Here is a 22,824-nt window from a genome sequence, read left to right on the forward strand (position 1 = left end):
ACCATGGACACCATCAAGGAGATCGTCCGCGACGCGCCTTTTGGCCAACTCGTCCGCTACGCAACACGTAACCGGTTCTTCAAGTACCCAGAAGAGCTACCCGGTTTCGAAATCCCACCTGCATACATCGACGTCGAGAAACTTCCCTCACATACCGCAGGAGTTGAAGGGACTTCGACACGCAACTCAACCTCAACCACCCCGCTGCCATCGCACACCCTGCCATTCAGCCCCTCACGCCTCGAAGCCGACCTAGCCCTCCATGCCACCCAATCGAACAACCACGCCATCGCCCCCGTCAAGACAGCTGACGGCCTCATACTAGCAGAGTGGTACACCACGACCGACACAGCGAACCCGCAAAACTGGTCGCAAGGCAAAAAGGCTTGGACGGCCTTCTTGATCTGTCTGTATACGTTCATTGTGTATGCGGGTAGCTCGATCTATGTTAGTAGTACGCTGTTGGTTATGAGTGAGTTTGGGGTGGGGGCGTTTAAGGCGAATTTGGGGTTGGCGCTTTATGTGCTAGGTATGTTGCTGGCCTGCGATGAGAGAGATGATGGATAGGATGGATAGCTGACGGTGTGTAGGATATGGCATTGGGCCGTTGTTGTTTGCGCCTTTGAGTGAGGGTATGTGGTATCCTCTCCAATCCTTCTTCATCGGATGCTCGTCCCATGTGAGGAAGTTATCGCAGACGTAGGTCTTGCTGACAGCCCATCACAGTACCACAACTCGGCAGAAACATACCGTACATCACCACTTTCGCGCTCTTCACCATCCTCACTTTACCTACCGCACTGGTAGACAACCTCGGCGGCTTCCTGTTCCTTCGCTTCCTACTCGGCTTCTTCGGAAGCCCCTGCTTAGCGAACGGTGGAGCTACGATGCAGGATCTGTACTCTCTGCTCCATATACCATATGGCCTAGCTTTCTGGACAGCAGCCGCGTTCGCTGGACCAGCTCTAGGGCCTCTTCTATCTGGCTTCTCTGTCTATGCGGAGAACTGGCGATGGTACGTCTTCTTGTTCTATCGACCTAGCCTTTTTCTTTCATCGATGCTGATTAGTCGCATGTGTTTAGGTCTCAGTGGGAACTCCTCTGGATGGCCGCCCCAGTATTCCTCCTCTTTTTCTTCTTTCTCCCAGAAACACAGCCCACTACCATCCTTCTCCACAGATCTGCTCGCCTTCGTGCGCTAACCGGCAATCCCAATATCCATACGCAAACCGAGATCGATCGCAAAGGCACCAAGTTCTCCGCAGAACTCCTCGATACGCTCATCAAGCCTTTGGAAATCTGCGTCAAAGACCCTGCTCTCTTCTTCATCAACGTCTACTCCGCGCTGACATACGGTATCTACTACTCCTTCTTCGAGGTCTTCCCTCTCGTGTATCTGGAAATATATGGATTCAGCGTCGGCGAGATGACCATTGTGTTTCTGGTCATCATCGTGGGGTGCGTTGCTGCTATGACAATCTACTTCTCCTATCTGAGGTTCTACCTCATACCGGATATCCTCAAGAGAGGGCTGAGACCTCAAGAGCATAGACTCGTGCCGGCGATTTTCGCAAGCTTTGGGGTACCAATTGGATTGTTCATCTTTGGTGAGTCTGATTGCACGACTGGACTTGAGACATTGGGTACTAATGGCGAGATGTGTAGGCTGGACGGCTCGTCAATCTGTACATTGGATTGTTTCGACCATCGGTATCGCTATATATTCGACTAGCGTGTACATCATCTTCCAGGCTGTCTTTTGTAAGTTATCGCCTATACCTCTACTGTGGTTACTGTTCATATCGCTAACGTTTTTTCAGCATACGTGCCCATGTCTTACCCGCAATACGCCGCGTCCCTCTTCGCAGGGAACGACTTCTGTCGCTCTGCCTTCGCTTTCGGATCCGTACTCTTCTCTCGCCCCATGTATCTCAAATTGGGAATAGGAAAGGGAATCAGTCTTTTGGGTGGCCTGAGTGTCATGGGTATTGTGAGTTCGAAGAGGATAAGCCAGTCTGCGAGTGCGCGCTAACTCGAAGTAGATCGGAATGTATCTGATTTGGGTTTATGGTGCGAGGCTGAGAGCGAGATCGAAGTTCGCTGTATGAGATGCGCGGCGACGATGATGATGGAGATGGCGTCATGTGTGGAAGGCTGGGTGGCTGGCATCATCTTGCCTGCCTCGAAATGCGAGAGCTGCGTACTTGGTCTAGACGAAATTGGGAATGGACCCACCACGCCCGGACTCCGCGGCTCATCATTACGTGCATCGCTGGAGACGCGTGATACGCGTCGATTTTGATAGCATCTAAGAAGCGTTTTCAATGCCACATAATGCATAGCGTCCAAGAGTTCGTGAATCATGATCTCGTCGCGTTCCCATGAAATTACGAATATGATGCCGCGGTCTTCACCCGGAAGTATCGAGCAGTAAGGCCCACACAGCGGGGGGTGCGAAGGGTACGTCTACGCGTACTATCAGCGCAGAGCGCAATTGTTCCTGACGCGTGATATAGTGCCATGCTACAAAAAAAACGACGATACGCGCTGCTACGACGCGTCGACCCCGCGTCCTTCACACAAGTTTCCGCCGACGTTGCGCACGATTTCCGGTGAAGTCACCTGCTTGCCTTCGAACTGAAGATTCTAGAAATAGGTGCATTGCATACCTACTGGCGTATGGGCTGATGCGCTTGTCGTCAGGAGCTCCCCGTGTTAGCGAGACTGCCATTTGCCATGGCCGTGACGCCTGCCGCCACCGATACCGCCAATGAGATTGATTGCACCCGCCCTGCCTTGCGATGACTTTCCGGTGAGTGCTGCTGCATGTTAGGCCTCATCGCACTACATCAATGTATCTCCCGTCAATTTTACGCGGCGCTGTGCACCCTATAGCGCTCTCAATACCGGCTATGCTTTGACATTGTAGCGCTGAACGCTTTCTACTTACATTCCACTACAACCCCACTATAGCGCTGGCCATGTCAAGCTCCGTGCCTTCCAACACAGCAGGTAAGTACTTACTGTTCAACAAGCGCACCTTTTTGCTTATGTAGTCTTCAAGCACCCATACGTATCTTATTGTAGAACTTACCTCGAAGATGCCCGTCAGGATCCCTTGTTCAACGCACCGCATCTGAAGAAGATTTCCGTGATTACCTATCCGAATCTCCTTCGCAATGGCACCCTGGAAGTTACAAAAACGGCGCTCGCTTTGCTTGGTTGTACACACATGCCATGGCTTATAGCCTCCAACTTTCTTCGGAGTTTAATCCAGAAGACTATGATCCGATCAAGACAGCTACCAAAAAACGTGAAGATCCGAAGTTACTCTTCCTTAGTGGTTATTCCTCGGCTGATTGTGTGATTCGTTGACCCATGGTGTGATGTTGGTGGTCACGTCACGTCGTGGAGCGAATCGGGCGTAGCGCCTTCCATACGGCAGGTGCGACTAGACTTCACCCCAGGTCCCCAGCACATCTCACCCTCTCAATTACACCATGGCGAATCCGAACGCCTTTACGGATAGATTGCGTGGAGCAACAAGGCAGACGAGACCGATGGACGATAATGGGGATGCGTGAGTACCTTCGCTCCTTCCTGTTTCTGACTAACAATATGTAGGGATTTGGTGGCAGATGCAGGTGCGGATGAGGATAGGGAGAGAGTAGATGGTGGAGAAGTTGCGACGCCGATGCCGCCGCCTGGAGCACGCCGGCAAGACTCCAGCTCGATCATGAGGGCCGAGTTCAACCCCGAAGTGACGACCCCATTCGGTGATGATGAGCGGCAGCAGCACACCACATCACCCCGCGCCATAGTGAAAGGCGTCCAACTGCAGGTGTTTCGTGCGATGGAGACGAAAACGTTCGATTTCGAGATGCAGGATAAATTGGCTGCTGCGCGTGCAAAGCTGGACTTGTTGCGAAGGAAGCAAGAGTTCCTTGCGGCACGAGGTATACGTCATCCTCTAAACAGACACGGAGCAAGCGATGCCGAGGCGTTCCGCAAGCTATTTTTCGAATTTGTCGAATTCGAGGCACAAATCCGCAGGTCGAATGAGCCGGCAGCAGAGCTAAAGGGAGAGAGGGAGAAGTATGGACTGCAACCAGGGGAAACCATGGAGCAGAGATATGATGAGTTGGCTTTAAGGTTCAAGAGCCTCAAAGCCGAGCATGAAGGAGAAGATGGGAAAGGGGGGCTGGTATCCAAGTACGATGCTCTCGAGAAGAAACTCAACGAGCTGAAAGAGATGTATGACGGGGGAAACGGCAGAGGGAGGCTTGTTTCAGAGCTTGAGCAGCTGAAGCAAAACCATACGGACTCGACCGGCAGGTACAACGACCTGTCGGAAAAGTACCATGGTAAAGACGGCAACGGGGGGGTTGTTTCAGAGCTTGGGCAGCTGAAGCAACATCATGGGAACTCGGCCGACAGGTCCGAGCACCTGGAGGAGAGCGACCGTGGGAAGGGCGGCCAAGAAGGACCAGATGCAGCGCATGGCAAGCTCAGGAATGAAGCGGAAGTTACGGCAGCGCAGCCTGAGACGACGCAGGCAGATAACCAGGAGCTCACAAAGGAGGTTGTCAGTCTGTGGGCAGCTGCCGGGTCGTGGAATCGTGTTGCGGAGGCTTTGGAGAAGACCGGTGTCAACACCGATCATCTCTACAGGTACCTCAACCACGCTGCCGCGGTTTCCAAGATGTGCGCTGATATCAAGACATGGACGGCGAGCATTGATGATGCTGACGCCCTTGGGCTGTTCAGGGCTTCTCAGGATATTGATGAGGCGGAAGGCAGCTTGGACGACTCTGACATTCTTCATAGAGCCCGGCGGGATGGAGGAGCAACGGAGAATTGGGGCGATCTCGTGGGGGACGGTGGCGGGTGAGCGGCAACGTGAGGCGGCCTGGTGGAAGGATGCTGCGAAAAGGGCGGATGTGGCGATAACGCAACGCGACGCCGCGATTCAGCTACTGCGTGGGTACATAGAGAAGACCGGTTAGTCGTCGTGCTGATGGAAGCTTTCTTCACTGCTAGAGCCAATGTCGAGGTTCTGATCTTGAATTCAGCTACCACGTGTACCTAGGGAGTACATTTTAAGTGATAGGTACCTAATAACGAGCTTCTCAGTACTCATGTCTCTCAACTCTCCAAATCATACAGCAAGCACCCTCCAGTCCTGAAATTGTACACGAAAGCCTTTCCCACAGCCCCTTCTCCATTTGATCCACCTTCACCCTTGTTCTCTACCCACTTCGCCCTATAGCCCAGCAGTAAGTCATGCAGCTCTTGCAGATACTTCCTCTCAGCAAGCGGCATCTTTTGTATGAAGTAACGCCACGAGTCCGGATCGCTGAGACGCGTCTCCTTGAGCAGATTCATGACCTCTTCCTTTGACTCGATAGCAGCGATGGGTGCGGATTGGAACGCGGAAAGGAGATCTGTCGATCGCGATTGTGCAGCCTCAACGATAGACCATTTGTTGCTCTTCTTGGATCGATGTTGAGCAATGAGGACGTCGACATTCGCTTTTGACGCGTTGGAAGTGTTGCTTGAGGTTGGTGGCGGAGCCTTGATGAGGCGGGCTGCGCTCCCTTCGCGTTCTTCGCGGTCTCGGAGCTCGTTGCGGAGGTAGTTGAGAAGATCGGTACTGCGCAAATCTGTGTCTTCTTTCTTTGCGATGGATTTGACCTTGAGCTCCGGCTTGTCAGGGGCGACGCCGTGTTTGATGACGATAACCCAGCTATGTCTGTCTTCGCGATAGTGACGTAAAATGTCTTCGATGGAGTGCGCATCGACGGCGAGTTCGGCGGTATAACCATGGGCGATGAGGTCTGCTACCATTTTGATGCCAGTGGAACGGAGGACGTTCGGATCGAAGCTAGCCACTAGACAGTCGCAGCGTCGTGGCATCCAAGAGATGGATGGCGTATCTTCTTCAGCGTGCTTCCGCAAGAACGTTGACTTCTCAGGCTTCTTGATGTATCGGCTCATGGAGTTGACGAGTCTGTCCCACCCCAAGTTTACACCAACAGCGTGGTAAGCAGCCGCTGGATGTGCATGATTCGAGCCTCTCGGGCGGTATTCTTCGATCAGCTTATCGTACCGGCCACCTGCAGCAAGCACTTCCCTCTGCTTTGTGTCGAACAGACATTGGAAGAGAATGCCACCGGAATAGAACTTCTCATTGAAGCTGCTCAGTACACTGATGTAGATCTTGCGCTTCACGCCCCATAACTTCATGTAATTGATAACAGAGGTTAGGTGTGCAAAGACAACGTGAGTCCGATCAAGGTACTTGGTGCCTTCAAATAGTCGCCGCAGCTTCGCAAAAGCCTTTTCTGGGGTGTCGCGCCAATCGAAGCGTGCCAAATCATCTAACGATGTTGATGGAATGCCAATGTCGGAGGACCGTAGTTCGTTGCGTATCAACTGCCAGTTGTTCTTTCCGATGTTCAGCTTACTAAGGACTGCCTTGACTGCCGCGCGCTTTGGGACACTGATTCTGCAGAACTCCATGATCATATCTAACAGATCGGCGTGATTCAGGTGGAAGCACATCTGCGTTGATCTGAATGAAGGAAACTCATCGATGATTTCATCGACGACCTTGAGAACCTCTGCCTCCTTCAAAGTGAGGTCGAGCGTATCGTAGGACAATATATCGAAGTCTGCCTCGCCGTTACTACGTGGAGCACTTCCGGTGTAGTCGTCACGGTAGACATGACCGATCGTAAAAGTCTTCTCTAGGAACGCTCCACCTCGACCGATGCTACGTGCGTACGGCAATGTCAGATCGTAAGGTAGCTGGACTAGGGTTCCAGAAGGATCAAAAAGCTTGACGACCTTCGTGTCCGCATAATGGTCGGACCAGGGTAGTAGAACTTGACGTTGTATCTCAACAGCGCCGTGGCTCCGGAAGACCATGGCCAATCTGTCCCTCACTAGATTCTGCAGAAGCACATCATTAGCCTTGATCTTCTGAGTGGTCGCGCTCAGATCCCATGCATGGTCCTTTGCTTGCGTATCGGGCTTTTGTGAGAAAAGAGCGGCCATCATCTTTGCATAGTGAGGCGAATTTCGATCGGACAGGGCCTTGAGCGCTTCTTTGACGGCCTCGTCCTCCATCTGAGCGGGTACCTTGCCGCTTCTCAAAAGCTCCGTACATCCGGGCCTCTCTGAAGGGCGATGGCTGATGAGAGACTTGATGATGGTACCCTGCAACGACTTTTCCGGCGTCTCGAACTCTTGCGGAAGATCGTGTTTCCGCTCGCGTAACGATCGGATGACTTTGTCGCGCTCCATGGCAGTTCTCAAGGGAAAGCACATCTCGAAGAAGATGATGCCCATGGAGTACATATCCACCTTGTTGTTGTAGTCGCCAATAACGGTTGAGCTGAGCTCAGGAGCAACATAAAGCGCAGTACCGACACTCCGCGTCATGTCGCCACCATCCTGTGTACCATTGGAGGACTTTGTATCAGGCCTCTGATATTGGCCGCTGGTGGCTAATCCAAAATCACCGATCTTAGGCACCTTGGCCATGTCGATGAAGACGTTGTCAGGTTTGAGGTCACGATGGATAATACCGTGGCCATGGATGTGAGCGAGCCCTTCGAGAATTTGTCGGAACAATCTCCAGTACTCGTCGGGATCGTCATAAAGTCCGGTGCGTATCAAATCTCGGAGTGTCTGCTTCTCGCAAAACTCCATTTGAATGTACAAGATTGACCTCGAGGGCTTTGCGGGTGTTGAGTCGGACATGGCGCGTTTCTTGACTGGCGAGAGTGGTCCTATGCTTGCCTCATCTTCTGCCTTCAGTCAGCTTGTTGTATACATGACGCTCCATGCCATTGGCTGCTTACCTGAGTCGGAGCCAAAGATTACTGCACCGACGTCATCTTCGGATTCTGCGTCAGACCCAAATTCGATCTTGGGATATCCACTGGAGCTAATGAAGTCTAAACCTCCAGTGCTTCTTCCGTGACCGCCACCATCAGTCGTAGTCGTGCCTGGAGAAACGTCCGATTCCCAGTCAGACTCGTCGCCATCTGATGTTGCCGAGTCATAGTAATCATCTGCTTCGGCCTCTGGCCAGGCGGTGTAATAACGTACCACACAGCTGTGGTTGAGCCGCGAAAGTAGCATGACTTCCGAAAGGACTTCGCTTAACGCTGCAGCAGACTTCTGCTTGATCTTCTTGATAGCATAAAGACGACCGTCCACTTTGTTGCGGGCCTTTACGACTTCGCCGTACCCGCCCTTGCCCAAGCGACCTTGTTCGGCCCAGTCATTCGCGTATCGTGAGTATGACGGAACAACACCAGAGGAGGACTCTCGTCGCAGCCTATACCGACCCAATGAAGTTGAAGAGTTCCTCGAACGTACGGGTGTGGAGGGTCGCTCGTATACGTCTACATCGTCGCGCAAGAACTCACATGGGATGAGGTCAAAGGCTGAGGGTCGTTTCTTGGGGTCGGGCTTGAAGAACTTGCGCAGAACTTCTTGTAACGGTTCGGAGCAGCCAAGAATATCGGACAGTTCTTTGGGCGAATTGTACTTTTCAGGCACATCGAGGCCGAAGAGCATCTGAAGGAACGTGACGCCGAGGTCCCATACATCCGTCTTGCGGGTGTGACGCGCATCCTGAGACAGCTCGGGCGCTATCCAGTAAAAAGATCTTACAATTTTCATCGGCTGTTCATCCCAGCACAAGCTTCGCAGATGATAAAGAGAGCCTTGAAAGCTCGCGTCGGCTAGCAGTACTGTGATTCCACCACCGGGCGATCTCTTGAACAGGATGTTGTGAGGGTGAATGCGCTTATGGACTATACCGTTGCGGTGGTAGAAGTCCAGTGCTTCTAGAAGCTCGATGGTCCAGGAACGAACTCTTGCGACTGGTAGGGGTCCATCGTCGGCAAGCCGCTCGCCTAGAGATCCTTTGTCGGCGTGGTCCATGAGGATGCTAATCTCCCATCCTGAATCGGGTAGATGCTCTACTTTGAACTCCAGCACCGCCATGATGGCTCCTTGTCGCAGTCGCTTGATCTCTTCCATCTCGTCTTCGAATTCCATAACGGCCTTTTTGAGCTGTGGGCCAGCAGCAGCGTTTCCGCCTCCCACCCGAGCACGCTTTAGTACTAATGTAAGCGTTGCTGTGCTTCCGGCCGGTTTTACCAATAGCTGTTCGGTCAAAGGGCCAGAGCGTAACGGAAGCGGATTCTCAACACCACTGCATTGGATGGTCATGTCTTCGTGCTGGACAACGATCGTCCTGTCGAATGAAATGTAGTTGTTGCCCTCGGCGCTGGGAAAGTACGAAGGCGGAGTATTGGCGGATACACGGTGCTTCTTGCGCTTTGCCAACATGTCTTTTCGGCGCATTTCGTCACCTACCATCTGCTGCAAAAGACGCTCCTCCTCAGCCTTCTCTTCGTCACGCTTCTTCTGTAGCTCTTCCTCCTGTTGCTTTAGATGCTCGACAGCAGCGGCTTCTTGTACTGCACGCTCGGCATCCAGGTTCTCGTAGGTCCCGTCCGTCTCGCGAACAGCGATCTCGTCCTCTAGTATCTCTTGAATGGCCGTCGCAATATCGTAGATCATCACCTCGCCTAGCAGTTCACGAGGTCGAGACTTGAGCAGGCCATAGAGCCTGTCCCACGTGCTTTTCCTAAGGCTGCCACAGTCCTCCAGGGAAAGTTCGGGCAGGGTCTTGGGGTATGTAGCGGTAAGCTTCGCACAAAGCGTGATGGAAATCTTTTCGTTAGAGAAAGACGTCAATTTGACGCGCAACACGCGATCTGTAGTTTTCTGTCATCTAGTCAGCGGAGGTCCATGACAGAAACTCTCGTCTTTCATAAATTAGATGCAAAACTTGAACACCCTAAAGGGTATATCGTCGCGGGTCTCCAGGTCGCGTGGGCGTAGAACCTAATCGGCGACTCCAACAGTGAGGTCTCTGTACTTACGCTCCATGCTCCTTTGGCTTCTGATTCTTCATAGTCGTCCATGAACACAGCCTTCAAGACTTCGCGTTCATCTTCTTGTGCCTTCTCGTAGGTTTCGGAGGTGTGTGAGACCAGCGAAGGTCGCGGTTCCCCGAGCGGACTTGTTGGGCCCATGTCATCGTCTCCCGGCGTGGATGCATTGTGCGTTTGTTTCTTGTTCTTCGGTGTTCTTAGCGGTGCCATAGTGGGCTACTGGTGGTTGATTGAATAGGCCGTCATATAGTATGGGTATTGACGGAGAGACTAGCAGCCGTAGCCGCTGCCCTTCACACTGCAGACATCTCGATCTTAAAAATTTGTAGTGAATGAGAAGTGATGAGAATGGCGATATGTAGAAACTTCGTGGCCAGCGCACGTCGAGTAGCGGTCGGTGGGGGCGATATGTTGGCGACGCCCCGCTACCCTTCCTTTCCGCGCCATCCCTGCAGGCGCCAGCAGAGCCGCCGGACGCGACTTCCTCATGTCTGGAGATCGACGAGCAGGCACAACAAACAGCACCGCACCTTCCCTTACCCTGACGATGCGCTAGCAGCTTGTCGCATGCTATCCTGGAGGTGTTTGCGACTCATCTGGAACTATACGAAGTGCACGAAAGCGTCCAGTCCACCTTCAGCCCTCATTTTCTGCGAGTAAACAATCCGCCAAACAAACACACGGAAATCTCCACACGGCGCATGCGATCCCCATCCTCCCACCAACCCTCTTAGTTCTCTTCACTCGCCCCACGACGGCGACCCACGCTTCGCCATGTTTTCGTGGATTACCGGTCCGCGCATCACGAACGTGATAGAAGATCTCCAGCCTGGTTTGTCGCACTGAGCTACGCGTCGAGAGACGTACTAACAGTCTTAGAAAATGACTACGAGTCCACCTTCATCGAACCTCCCGAGACTCCCGCTCATCAGTTCGCCGTCAAAGCTTTCAAGCACGCCATATTTGGAACGCCTGCACCCGAAGAAGCGAAAGATGCCTCCAAGAAGAGCGAGAGGAAGGCGAGGATAGATGCAGCAAACGCAAAAGCATTTAATCTCCCCGCGCCGAAAGAGAGTGGGCCGCCCATCTCTCCATCGAAACAGCCAGGCGGCATCCTCATGACACCAGGTACCGCAAGCAAGGGAAGGAAGCAGGTGTCGTTCGGGTCGCACGTGGTAGACAATGAAGGCAAGCGCGGCAATATTGGCAAGACCGGCATACCCAGTGACTGCCCCGGAAAGTTCCCGAGCCCTTGGACACCTGGCACACAACTGAAGCTTGACCCGGAAAGTGACAAACGACCGCGCACCCGCCTCACCGAAGCCCTCCTCGACGCGCGGACAACCACACAGCCGAAGTCGGGACAGAAACCGAAGGCGAGAGACGACAGCGACATCACAATAGACTTGGGTGCTCCACGTTCGGAGTCTGGGAAATACTGGAAGGAGCAATACGAGAGCTACGCGGACAAGAGCGAGAAGGAGATGAAGAAGGTCATTGCCAAGCAGCAGCTGGCGAAGAAGTTCGCTATGAAGAAGGACGGCGAAGCCACGGAGCTATCTACCAAGCTCGAGCAGGAACGCAAGCGATACAGGCAACGGGAGCGAGACCTGGAACAGCAGAACAAAGATCTCCAGGAGAGGCTACGTCAAGCAATGGCTGAGAGCATGTCGTCGAGTATCGAAATTGCAGCGCTAAAAGCCCGAATTACAGTCCTTGAAGCGTCAGGCTCGATACCGTCCTCTGAGCTCCCACAGAACAAAGCTCCATTCGAAATATACGAAGATGCGAATAAGGATAACCCACAATCGCCCACGCGTGGCTTAGATATGGACCCTGAAGTTTCATTCGCTCCCAATAACAGCATGGCTTCGTCTACCAAGGAGAATTCGTCGCCCAAACCCCGCCGTCACCGCCGTGGTACGATCCCGGACACATTAAACCGACCAGTGCTTCCGTCCAGACTTGGAATAGCAGAGGGTGAAGCCTCTATCATCCTAGGCAGATCGTCTCGAGCACCAGCACGCCCCTTTGAGGTCACTCTGGAGAAGGCGCTTGCACAGCCTCAGCAAGAGCAACCGCAGAGATCGCCACTGAAGATCCGCAGGCCAGTCGCAACTGATGAGAATTATGCGCCAAAGTCTCCCGCCGCGATCCCACCGTCCAGTCCGTTGCCTGTGCCATCGCCAGGTCTTGATCCATGGATGGAGATCAACAACAGTTCGATAGCGCAAATGGACAAAATGGCTCTACCAGTCTCTACTGGTCAGCCATACTCACGGCCCGAGTGGAACCCACCACCAAAGCAACATCGAGTATCGAAATCCGTATCGCACGTAAAGTCGACAGAGGCAACCAAGTCAAACGAGAAGGTTACGGTTCCCGAGCATAAGCCTGAACCTACACGACGCAGAGAACGCGCTACCGAGAAGGCGACACACGTCTCAGAGCTCGAGGCAACCTCCGTTTCATCGAAGAGAGAAGAGAGACAGAGGCCGGACGAGTCAAAAGTCAATGCAGTATCCCACCATGCTCCTACCGACAACAAGTTTGACCTCTCGAAAATCACAGCACATCATGCAGAAGGCTCAGCGCAAGTGAAGCATGATCGAAGCCAGATGTTACCTGTTGACCGCAAAGAGCAAGCAAGAAGAAGACTCGAAGAGAGGAAGAGGCTGAGGAAGAATGGTACTACGATCGTCGGTTGATCGTTTGTTGGCGTTTTGCATGGGAGTGTGTTGCGTCTTTTGTCTGGGTGATCAATATGTTCAAGACATGTTATCGGAGTATGGTGTTGTCCTGAGCATTGGATTCTGGTTTATCGCACGATACCTTCACATGCTCCATCGTTTATAGCATTCAGTTGAATATTCATACATTGTATTGTTCCTACTCATGCAGAGCGCTCTACTGTGTCTCATAGGGTATCATCCCAAACGCCTTAGAAATGCTTCATCGCCCTACGCAAAGAACTTACTTCTTACCTGAAGCAATATCCTCCAACGCCTTGTATACCGGTATAGTAGTCTTTTCCAACTGCGCCCGCTGATACGAGGTCATCTTGCCCAACACATACTTGCTCACCACATTCGGATCCCTACTCTCAGGTCTCCCTATTCCAACGCCTACTCTCCACCACTTTACGCCTCCCAGACTTCCCTGACAGCTCTTGATACCATTATGCCCTTTCGCGCTCACGGCACCATCTCGAATCGTAACTTTCCCCAACACAGACTCAAGCTCATCATGCACAACCACCAACCTCCCTTCTAGCGTCGCATTCCCAGCAGCCTGCCGTACAACACGCAACCACTCACTGTACGCCTTTTTCACTGAGCCCCCGCTTATGTTCATCAACGATGTGGACTGCCAAAATGTCCAGTCGTCCATTGCGTCTTTGTCTGTGGCTACTCTCCGGTATCCGGTCAGGCCGAACGCCATGTGTGTGGCTGGAGGTTTTGAAATTAGGCCTGACATGCCTTTTTGGAAAGGACCATAGCGTTTCGCTTCTGCGAGAGCGGAGGTGACGATGTGGCCAGCGGAGTGGAGCGTGTTGGCGTAGGTTGCGCCTGGGTTGCCGATGGAGGCTATGAGGAGGGGGTATGCGGTTTGCGCGGCGGGTTTCGCCATTAAGGGCGACTGTGGTATGGATACGGTTGAGTCGGAGGTTTCGGTGGCAGGCTTGTGACTTTGCTTTGGTGACTTGTTCGGCGGGTTGCGGGGTTGGTTTGTTGGTGTTTCGGTGTCGGAATGTGTGGGCGTAGGGAGGGCGGAGTCGTGTCTTTGCTTCTCTTGTTTGCGCTCTTGTTTGCGAAGCTGCTTGCGCTTCCTTCGTCTTGCGGCTGCGGTCGTGGGCTCGTCGCTGCTGTACTCGCTGTCCTCCGGTGCTGAGGTTTGGACATTTTCTTGGGGATCGGCGGTAGGGATTAGCGAGGCCGCCGAAGGGCTCGCCACGTGCGCACGTGTGCTCGCGTCTGACATGATTTCGGTGGAAAGGGTATTTGGAGAGATGATGGCAAGAGCATTATGCGGGATGTTCGGTCATTAAACTAAGCAGCACTGTGTACTGGTCCACTCTGTGAAGAGTGCCATGGTTCGTCATGACAGCCGCTGTGAATTGTGCCGCTCACAGCCACACGTAAGAGTCATAGGGGATTGCTAAGGGCGCAGCATGGCAAACCGCCCTTTTCCGGATGTGACAAATATGTCATCATGGAAGATTGGAAACGATTTTGCAGACTTCATTAGCATGTGGGTAGTGATTTGAGACGCGCATCGGAAGGTACAGATCGTGAGATCTCTTGGCGTACATCATTGCTCAGGAACAAGGGTCCCGGTTCCGCATCGCTCTAACCCCGATGACACTTGCCACTTGCGCGCCTCTAGCCCTCCTGTCCGGCAACTCTTGACTGATTCACTCGAGTACGGGCGAGCGCACCACAACCACATCTGATCCCTCTCATCATCTCGACATGTCAGGACGACCATCAACGCCGCCACGAGCGACTCGCTCAGCGGGCAAGCTCCCGCCGAATCCGCCCACTCCAGAGCAGATCAGGCGCATGGAAGAGGCTCGTCTGAGGGCAAAGGCGGCTGCACAACAGACACAAGCATCGAAACCTTCACCAGCGCCGGTCGCAGGTGCGAAGCGCGCATACTCGTCAATCACCGCCGCGCAAACTCCAGCCACCCTTCGTAATGCGGCTGCAGCGTCTCCCCAGAAGCGCGACCAAAATGGCTTCATACAGCCCCCCTCGAACGATTACATTCAGCCGGCGAAGAAGTACGCGAGATCAGACTTCATCGACTACGATTTCAGTAAAATGACGGACACAAAGGGAGGATTCTTGAGTACCGTCGATGACCCACATAACAAGGCTATGCGGAAAGGGCAACAGAACGAGGAACAGAAGCCAGAGGGCGTATCAATGGTAGAGTGGGAAAGGGAGCGCATAAGACGAAAGCTCCGCGCCAACCGAGCCGGACCCTACGAGCCGGGTATCTCAATCTTGGACACCGTCAATGGCAAAGAAGAAGAAGACGAGGAAGCCGCACTGCTCGAAGCTGCTGAGAACGCCGAGATCGAAAGCGGTACATTCAAAGGCAAATACGGCGATGGCAAGCGGGACGTCAAAGGCAAATGCCGAGAATGCAATAGTCTGGAGATCGACTGGAAGTGGCAGGACGTATTCGGCATTGGCGTATGCAGTATCTGCAGGGAGAAACTCCCAGACAAATACTCCCTCCTCACCAAAACCGAAGCGCGAGACGACTACCTCCTCACCGACCCCGAACTCAAAGACGAAGAACTCCTCCCTCATCTCGAACGACCAAACCCACACAAACAATTCTTCCATCCCATGCAACTCTTCCTGCGTCTGCAAGTCGAAGCCTATGCCTTCAGCCCCCAGAAATGGGGTTCGGCAGAGGCGTTGGATGAGGAGTATGCGAAGCGACAGGTCGTGAGTAAGGAGCGCAAACAGAAGAAATTCAAGAATAAACTTGAGGATCTGAAGAAGAGGACGAGGGTCGAAGCATACAAGCGGGCGCGGTTAGCAGGCGACAACGGCGATGCGCAATTCGGGCAGAAGATAAAGGGCAGGTATGATAGACATGAGCACGAGTGGGGCAGGAGTGTGCTTGATCCCGAGACGGGTATGACAAAGAAGAGGTGTGAAGAGTGCGGGATGGAAGTGGAGGAGTTGGAGTTTTAGATAGTTTCGAGTGGCATGGCGATGCGATGCGCAGGATGATACCCATATATATCCGCGTTCTTCACCAGGTAACGCGTTTGACTTCTCTCTCGTACCGCATGCTCAGCGTATTTAGGCACAGTAACCACGCTTAGACAGGATCGTATCTAGCGCACAGTTTGGGGCTCGCAGCCTATCACCGTCCCTCAGCGCTAGCCCCACTGCCCCTCCTTCGCTACTGCCTCACACACCACGTCTCGATCTCCTCCTCGTCCCTTGGGTCCCCTTCCACGACATCCACGTCGACCTGTCATACTCAACATTATATTGTTACAAATTACCAAGTTATTCATCGAAACAACTCACGGGCCGGTAACTCAGTGGTAGAGTGTAGGACTGCAGTTGACCAAAAACCGTCTTCCCGAAGTCACCGGTTCGACTCCGGTTCGGCCCTGAACGTTTCTTTTTGCCTTTTTGTCAAGCTGACTGTGTCTTCTTTTTGCCCTAAGCGAGGATGTCAAGAGCTAGCGAGGATGTCAAGAGCTGGCGCGTCGTGGTGCGTGGTTGAGGGCTGTGGCAACCTTTTTGCGCCGCGTGTGAGCATGGTGGGGCAAGACACACATACATTTGGACACTATACGTCGCAGGGACAAACGAAAACAGGACAGGTCGCTTCATGATCCTACTACAAAAGACACGCAGCGCGTTGCCAGACCGTTTCTTCTAGAGCGAACGCCTCCCAAACAACCTTCACTGATCGCGCGGCAACCCTTTGTTCAAAACAGATAGATGTCTTCCACCTGCGAATCCTCTAGTCCTTCCATCGCTTCACCCTCCATTAGACCCAAGACAAAACATTCGCAGATGAGCTGATAATGCCCAGGTTCAGCATCTGGTCGGACTACGAAGGGCATCTCGAGCCCAAATAAGATGACGATCTCGTCTCCGGGCTGTGCGTCAGGATATACGAGGCCCATGAAGCCAGTTGTGCTCACGAAGCACTTGAAGTTCGGACTTCCCTTTCCGCCGTTGGCGCGACACCCGACCTGTTCTACTCTTTGGTTGAGAGATTCTGGGACTTCGAGTTCGATCCTGCCATGCATCCTTCGGGAGATTGGTTCGCCTGTCGTACCGTTTCCCATCGTAGACTTGATTTCAGCATTGTCTTTCCGCAGATCGTATCCTCGAGAAGTTACATCGTCTTTGATACACGACCAAATGCTAGTGACTTGCGGCAATACTTGATCATCTCGCCGCGGATGTATATGCGCACTCGCGACATACGAATACGCGTGCTGGGTAGACAACGATGTGTTGCAGTACAAGGAATGTGCTGTGCCAATGAGATCATAGTAGTCGCTGAAGGAGTCGTTTCCACGACGGGGTATGAAGCCTTGAATCGTCAAAACGCGTGATCCCTGAACCCGTAAACAAGGACCTCTTTCCACCCGGCCGATGTGCTCGTGTCGGGCGAGAATGGTCGCGTTTGATGCTCTTCCTTTCGAGACTGAAGAACCATTGGCTTGGAGGCATCCCATCAGTAGACCCGATGATCTTGGTAACGCCTCTGTCCAGTCTGGAATCCAAGACGGCCAATATTCTCCTTCTGTGGTGACCCGCGCATGTGGCCTCTCCTGGTTGGTTACCGCCAATAAGCCAGCGTCTTCGAGGAATGTGATGTTTGCATGAGCTCCTTGAACCTCCATACATGCAACGCAGGCAGAGAGGTACACATCTAGAACGGGAAGGCTGTAATCCACTATAAGACCTGGGCTGGCTATATTGTGTCGGCTCAATAAACCCATTATCCCATAGACCTTATCACGTGGGTTCGTGGCTTTGCGGGGGCGAATGATGCGCAGGATGTTTGCCCTACGAGCAGTCAGCACGTTCGCATCATTGCTGAAGCAGACTTATCACACAAACTGTACAGAAGAGGACTTACAGCGTTTTATGATATGTGAGTTCCCTCCCACATGTTGTCTTATCGATCGAACCAGACTCCATGTAAAGGTTTCGCAAGACATCGAGTTCTGCAAGTCTTCTGCATTCCACTAGGAAATCGCAGTTATGCGCTTGGAGACAAGCGCTGATAAGTTCCTGCCATTCCAGCGTGTTGGGGCCAAAATATATCACTGCCTCTCGAGCCAAGATCAACTCTTGCAGAGTCCAGACGCGCTCAAACCAGGGCAAGCGCGTTACGCAGTTCAGAGCATCGATACAGGCCTTTGGTATGTGAAACTCATGTGTAGGCGGCAATTTCCATGGCAGCCAATCCTGTCGATCTTCAGAGGCTGCATCACCGAATGACCCGTTGTTGAGAGCTTCGAGAATCGCGGGCTCACGACCCTTCCAGCTGTTGAGATTATCAATTGCCGTCTCAACGTCTTTCGCTGGATGAATTCTACATGGTGGGCACCAGATGATGACTCTCTCTGCTTTGGAATAGATTCGATCCATCATAGGTATTTGGAAAGACTTCTCTGCGTTGTCGCTTTGGTTGATACATATTGCGTCGATCCAGAGTAAGCGCCAACCTGTCGCAGGCCGGAGGAAATGGAGGATATGAGAGACTGTGACGCTGACGTTTAAGGTCGACTGATCGACGTTGCGAACAGTACAATTCGTCGCTGTGCCGATATTCTCGTTCAATTCGAGTGGCCATCCAGTTCCACGGCCCCAAGCATAAGACACCGTCTCATATGAAGGAAGGTCTTTTATTGGGGCTTCTAGCAAGTAAGCTACGTCTTTGGGGTCTGCGGGCCATGCGAGGAGCCTGATGGTATCTTGTGGCCTGTGCAAGGCGCGGTACTGGTAAGTCTCATGGAATGGAGGCTTCTCTTCTTTCGACAGCACGTGGCATCCTTCGCACAATCCATCATCTTCTTCTCCTTTGGGGACAAATGGTGAGCCTAAAATGGGGAGACTTGTTTCAAGTCGCTGTTCCGTAGCCATTGTATTGCTGTTCATCGGATACCTGACAAGATGCGTGATTGAGGATAGAACGAGGTGCTTTCATGCCCATGCAAGACCTCGTAAGAGTGTACAGTTGGGAAGAAGCGACTGTCTTCCTGTGAAGTTGCATACATGCCCACTATGCGATAGTGGGTTGGCAAATGCAGTCACATGCGATATCAAGCGCGGGGTGGTTTGCGGCACAGTTGTGGCGACCAGGGTGATGTCGGAGGCTAGTACTCTTCTGATCGCATGGTCGCCTACTCGCTTCGTTAAGTAATGTTCAAAACCGAATGAGGCGACCTTGAAGTTCAACTCATAGTAACGTTCGCGATGCTTTGGGCCCCCGCTGGTGACGACACCGGGGAGAACGTGCCGAAGGACGCACAGCCAGTGACCAGAACGTCACCACCTTCGGCCTGCGTCTTCGCACATCGGGTACATGTCGAAGATGACTTAGCGATGCGCATGTCGATGGGAATGGTGTCAGAAGATGAGAGAAGTGGTACAGCATCACCTCCACCATGCGCTGGAGACCCTCTCGTCTTAGCGTCGGATTTAACCAGTTACCATAGCCCCGGAGCATTACAACACGAAGCCACGCCCACGTCAGCACACACCTGCATCTAGACGCCGTTTCTCCATAATCTAGTCAGCACCACATGATCGTCAGACGATTATATCAGCCTATATTCCGATCAACTTTTATCGGCACCGCACAAAGCTCGTCTGTCCATCGACTGCGTGCAAGATTCTACACGTCCGCAATGTCAGCCATCCCGATCGTAGTCTGTGGCAGAAACCCAAACATCGCAAAGGCCGTTCGCGAGGGCGTGGAACCAGAATACGATGGTATGCCTCGATACTTTGTGCAACACTTCACGCATACGTATTCAACTAACACATCCATCCAGTAATCCACATCAACCTGTCCGTCGAAGAAGCAATCATCTCCATCCCTCACATCATCTTATCCAGGACACCAGCCAACCCTACCCCCAACATCGGCTCCATGAACTACGGCCAGCGCCCTGCTGCTGTGGCTCTTGGAGGCGGCTTTAACGACGAGATGTTTGAGCAGATTAAAGCCTCTTGTGGGGATGAGAAGATGGTTTGGGTGCGCACGGATATCACGAGAAAGGATGAGATGCCGGATTTCAATGAGCATGAGGCGTACGGGAAGGCGACTGCGCAGCGGTTGAAGAAGTGTTTGGATGGGTTGAAGGTTGGGAAGGAGGGTGGGGAGACGGAGGGGATGTACTGGTTTTGAGGTTTAAAGGAGGCTTGGTGTATTATGACACGGCAGCAAACGATGTTATGGTGTATAAGGATACAAGTATATGACACGTAGCAAGGGGCCTTTTCGACATTTTCCAGCGCAACAAACAAATTCACAAGCACATAGTGTGTCTTCCAGAAGCTTTTGGAAAATTGTAAGAAAATGTGCACCATGCGAAGAAAGCAGTAGCAAGAACAGGCTGACTTTTACCTTCTCCGCTAGCGTTTTACTAGCAGACTTGTATCATGTTTAGACTCAGCCGCCGATATTTTCCCCAGATGACCAGCCGCCGGGGTGCGTGAGATACATAGAACTGTTTTCAAATGATTTTGGGGAAAGAATCCATGATAGTAGTTCGGCCATTTTCTTCGAACAACAGCTGGGCAGAGTCAACCGAACAAATCCATGTCATCATCTTCGCCATATTTTGGTACATTGAGATTTAAAGATGAAGTAGGTGTGGTGTTCATAGCCACGGAAAGAAGACTTTATATTGACATCCCCGCAGGCATTTGACTGCCGCAAGCATGCAGTTGCCCTATCCTTATTTTTGGACACCCAAGAACAGGAATTTCGTCGTGAAAATTGCGGAGTTTTACCAAATCAAGAAACTCGGACATTTCGAGGTCATAGAGAGGTATAATCTAAGTTTGAAGTCGCAAGATTAGCACGCGCCATTGTACATCGTCTGGCGCAATTCCAGCGAAGGAATCTCATGATACGCTACACTGCGTTTTTAGAGAAAAGAAGGGGACAGTGATACTGAAGAGGGACGGACTTCATCGCAGAAATAGTAAGACTTTATAGCTGCACAGAGCTATAACACAGACTCCAAGGTCTTTTGACAGCCATAAACGTATAGATACAAAGATCTTGATCATGGCTAGCTGACCTTCTCAGCGTTCCGCCGGCACATCTGTTGACCGCTCTAAGGTTTTGTTCGAGAGGGCCAAGTCATTAACCTGGCTTACACAATTTTTGTTCGCAACCGAAGAGGAGACGAGCAGGACATGAAGTCTGTGGTGCTATACTTTGGTGTAAAGACTTAGTCTCATGCAAACATTTCGTAAATGTTTTGGAGAGGCAGACGAGCAGTCCATCGAAACCGGCGTTCGCGTTTTAGAAGTAATCCGTAAATCGTCACTGTAGAGAAGGAGAGAAGGTCAATGTTGACGTGAGATTTCATATGTCTGCCTCCAAGAGTAGACTACAACCGCATGTGCCTGCTTCTTTGTCGGGAATCGATCATCTCTTTTGGCCAGAACATGTTCTCTTTGTCCTCGTTTCTTGGGTAATTCTCACATGCGCGCGCACTCGAACCTTTTCTGACTAGACTAGTGGAAGAAGCGAACAAGGTACTTTGGAGGCGGAAAAGCGTGGCAAAGACATAGCGCTTTCATGGTGGAGTTTTGTTACAAAAGAGGAGGGGAAAGCACAGACATGGGATGCGTCAAATATGGTTTTTGAAGAATGCACAACACCCAAGTGTGCGATGAGAAAGAAAAGATACCGTAGAGGAAAACACAGGTATTTATACCCGCTAGCGTGCGGAGCCGTTCAAAAGAATCACAACAACTCCATAAAGACGTAAAGATGCGCATGTCCCCAAGGTGTTGCTTTGTAGACTTCTTCCCACCAGTCTCCTGCACCACATGTCACAGCTCAGCTTCGTTTTCGGTCTCGTCGAAAGCCCATTAGACTTTGAAATTTGACTAGAGAAGACCGCAAAAACACAAACACATGTTCCATATCTTGTTCGATTTTGATTTCAGCTCGTCTTTCATGTCGCTTTCGTTTTGTTACTTCGAACGGAGGAAGAAGCAGAACACATCCAGTGTTTTCCGGAGTTGTTTGGACAGCAAACATTAGGTCGGTGTTTCCTTGATTTTGGTACTTTCTGTATTGCAAAGAAGTCGGTGGGAAGAACGCCATAGCACGCCTTGCGATGTATTTTTGAGTGAACTTGGCTACCGGGAAGCGCAGGCCATTTGCCGGTGATTGAGGCCTTTTGGAGAAGCGCAGAGGAACATAGTGACTGCATATCTCGAATTTGAGCACATGTGTACATGGCGTCGGCTTTTTCGGAAAGACAGGAAGACATAGGTCGTTGAAGATGCCTTTTTGGTCTTTTTGTCCGCAGAAGTACAGCGAAGAAAGAAAACAAGACACCCACTGCGAGATATTTATACCCGCTTTCAGCGCCCAGCCTGTCCATGATTCTACTCATTTCATCTTTTGTTTTCGGCAGACAACACTCCACAAGTCCATCGGAATCAGACTTCATGGTTTTGAGATATTCAAGCATGGAAAATGGTGGACTGACCGCTCATTGGTAGTTGGTAGCTTAATTTTCGTTCAAAAACACATGCAGAACCTTGGTTTTTTTTTGTCGGCGTCAAGAGACGTGTCGGTCTGACACGTACGTATCCGCAAACTCTCTACGGAAAGCCGATCATAATTCCATTGCTTCGTAATTTCTGTTTTGGAATTGCAGAGAAACAATCTCATGTCAACACTTTCGGTATGGTTTGGAAGAGGTGCATCTGCGTGAAGCATTGATCGTCGTGTGGGTAGCTTTTGGCAAAGAAGACCTTGTCCCATCATTGATGAGGTCTGTCATTTTCGAGGAGAAAGCGGGACAGGACATAAACGACGGGCGTCGAACTTTTGGTAACTCGAGACAAAATGGAGGTGATAAGGGAAAGGAAGAGAGAGAGTTAACGGCAGTATTTGTATGCTTTCCAGTGCCAAGCCCGAAGGCTACCAACGGTTGCGCGAGGTGTTCGTTTCAAACCTCCACCGATTGACTTCCATGGTTCCAAAGAATGCACGTGTGCGTGGGACAATTTCATGGTTTGTTTGAACATTTCATTTGTTTATTACCATTCTACGCTTTTACCGCGCATGGCATCTA

At 51.8% G+C, this 22,824-nt stretch overlaps 7 protein-coding genes and 1 non-coding gene across 8 annotated transcripts; 6 read left to right on the forward strand and 2 right to left on the reverse strand.

Annotated features, from left to right (window-relative positions):
- Nucleotides 1-3: 3 nt before the first annotated feature.
- J4E85_005618 (uncharacterized protein) lies at nt 4-2,032 on the forward strand (the record flags this gene model as incomplete). The annotated part of the gene is made up of 5 exons (XM_051469863.1): nt 4-529; nt 727-1,015; nt 1,084-1,607; nt 1,666-1,761; nt 1,821-2,032. 5 exons carry the CDS (start codon nt 4-6, stop codon nt 2,030-2,032), a joined length of 1,647 nt encoding a protein of 548 aa, XP_051326694.1.
- A 1,528-nt stretch (nt 2,033-3,560) lies between these two features.
- Nucleotides 3,561-4,891, forward strand: J4E85_005619 (uncharacterized protein; the record flags this gene model as incomplete). Its single annotated transcript, XM_051469864.1, has 2 exons — nt 3,561-3,580; nt 3,625-4,891. The coding sequence occupies 2 exons, from the start codon at nt 3,561-3,563 to the stop codon at nt 4,889-4,891; spliced, it is 1,287 nt and encodes a 428-aa protein (XP_051326695.1).
- A 254-nt stretch (nt 4,892-5,145) lies between these two features.
- Nucleotides 5,146-10,193, reverse strand: J4E85_005620 (uncharacterized protein; the record flags this gene model as incomplete). The annotated part of the gene is made up of 3 exons (XM_051469865.1): nt 5,146-7,814; nt 7,869-9,813; nt 9,972-10,193. 3 exons carry the CDS (start codon nt 10,191-10,193, stop codon nt 5,146-5,148), a joined length of 4,836 nt encoding a protein of 1,611 aa, XP_051326696.1.
- A 564-nt stretch (nt 10,194-10,757) lies between these two features.
- Nucleotides 10,758-12,691, forward strand: J4E85_005621 (uncharacterized protein; the record flags this gene model as incomplete). Its single annotated transcript, XM_051469866.1, has 2 exons — nt 10,758-10,815; nt 10,863-12,691. The coding sequence occupies 2 exons, from the start codon at nt 10,758-10,760 to the stop codon at nt 12,689-12,691; spliced, it is 1,887 nt and encodes a 628-aa protein (XP_051326697.1).
- Nucleotides 12,692-12,956: 265 nt separating this feature from the next.
- Nucleotides 12,957-13,964, reverse strand: J4E85_005622 (uncharacterized protein; the record flags this gene model as incomplete). Its single annotated transcript, XM_051469867.1, has 1 exon — nt 12,957-13,964. The coding sequence occupies one exon, from the start codon at nt 13,962-13,964 to the stop codon at nt 12,957-12,959; it is 1,008 nt and encodes a 335-aa protein (XP_051326698.1).
- A 491-nt stretch (nt 13,965-14,455) lies between these two features.
- J4E85_005623 (uncharacterized protein) lies at nt 14,456-15,697 on the forward strand (the record flags this gene model as incomplete). Its single annotated transcript, XM_051469868.1, has 1 exon — nt 14,456-15,697. The coding sequence occupies one exon, from the start codon at nt 14,456-14,458 to the stop codon at nt 15,695-15,697; it is 1,242 nt and encodes a 413-aa protein (XP_051326699.1).
- Nucleotides 15,698-16,042: 345 nt separating this feature from the next.
- Nucleotides 16,043-16,130, forward strand: J4E85_005624. Its single transcript has one exon. It is a non-coding gene; the product is annotated as a tRNA-Cys (tRNA).
- A 3,268-nt stretch (nt 16,131-19,398) lies between these two features.
- J4E85_005625 (uncharacterized protein) lies at nt 19,399-19,901 on the forward strand (the record flags this gene model as incomplete). The annotated part of the gene is made up of 2 exons (XM_051469869.1): nt 19,399-19,483; nt 19,546-19,901. 2 exons carry the CDS (start codon nt 19,399-19,401, stop codon nt 19,899-19,901), a joined length of 441 nt encoding a protein of 146 aa, XP_051326700.1.
- Nucleotides 19,902-22,824: the final 2,923 nt, after the last annotated feature.

This window comes from Alternaria conjuncta, assembly GCF_024043145.1.
Source record: "Alternaria conjuncta strain BMP 0040 chromosome Unknown scaffold_7, whole genome shotgun sequence".
Lineage (NCBI taxonomy): Eukaryota > Fungi > Ascomycota > Dothideomycetes > Pleosporales > Pleosporaceae > Alternaria > Alternaria conjuncta.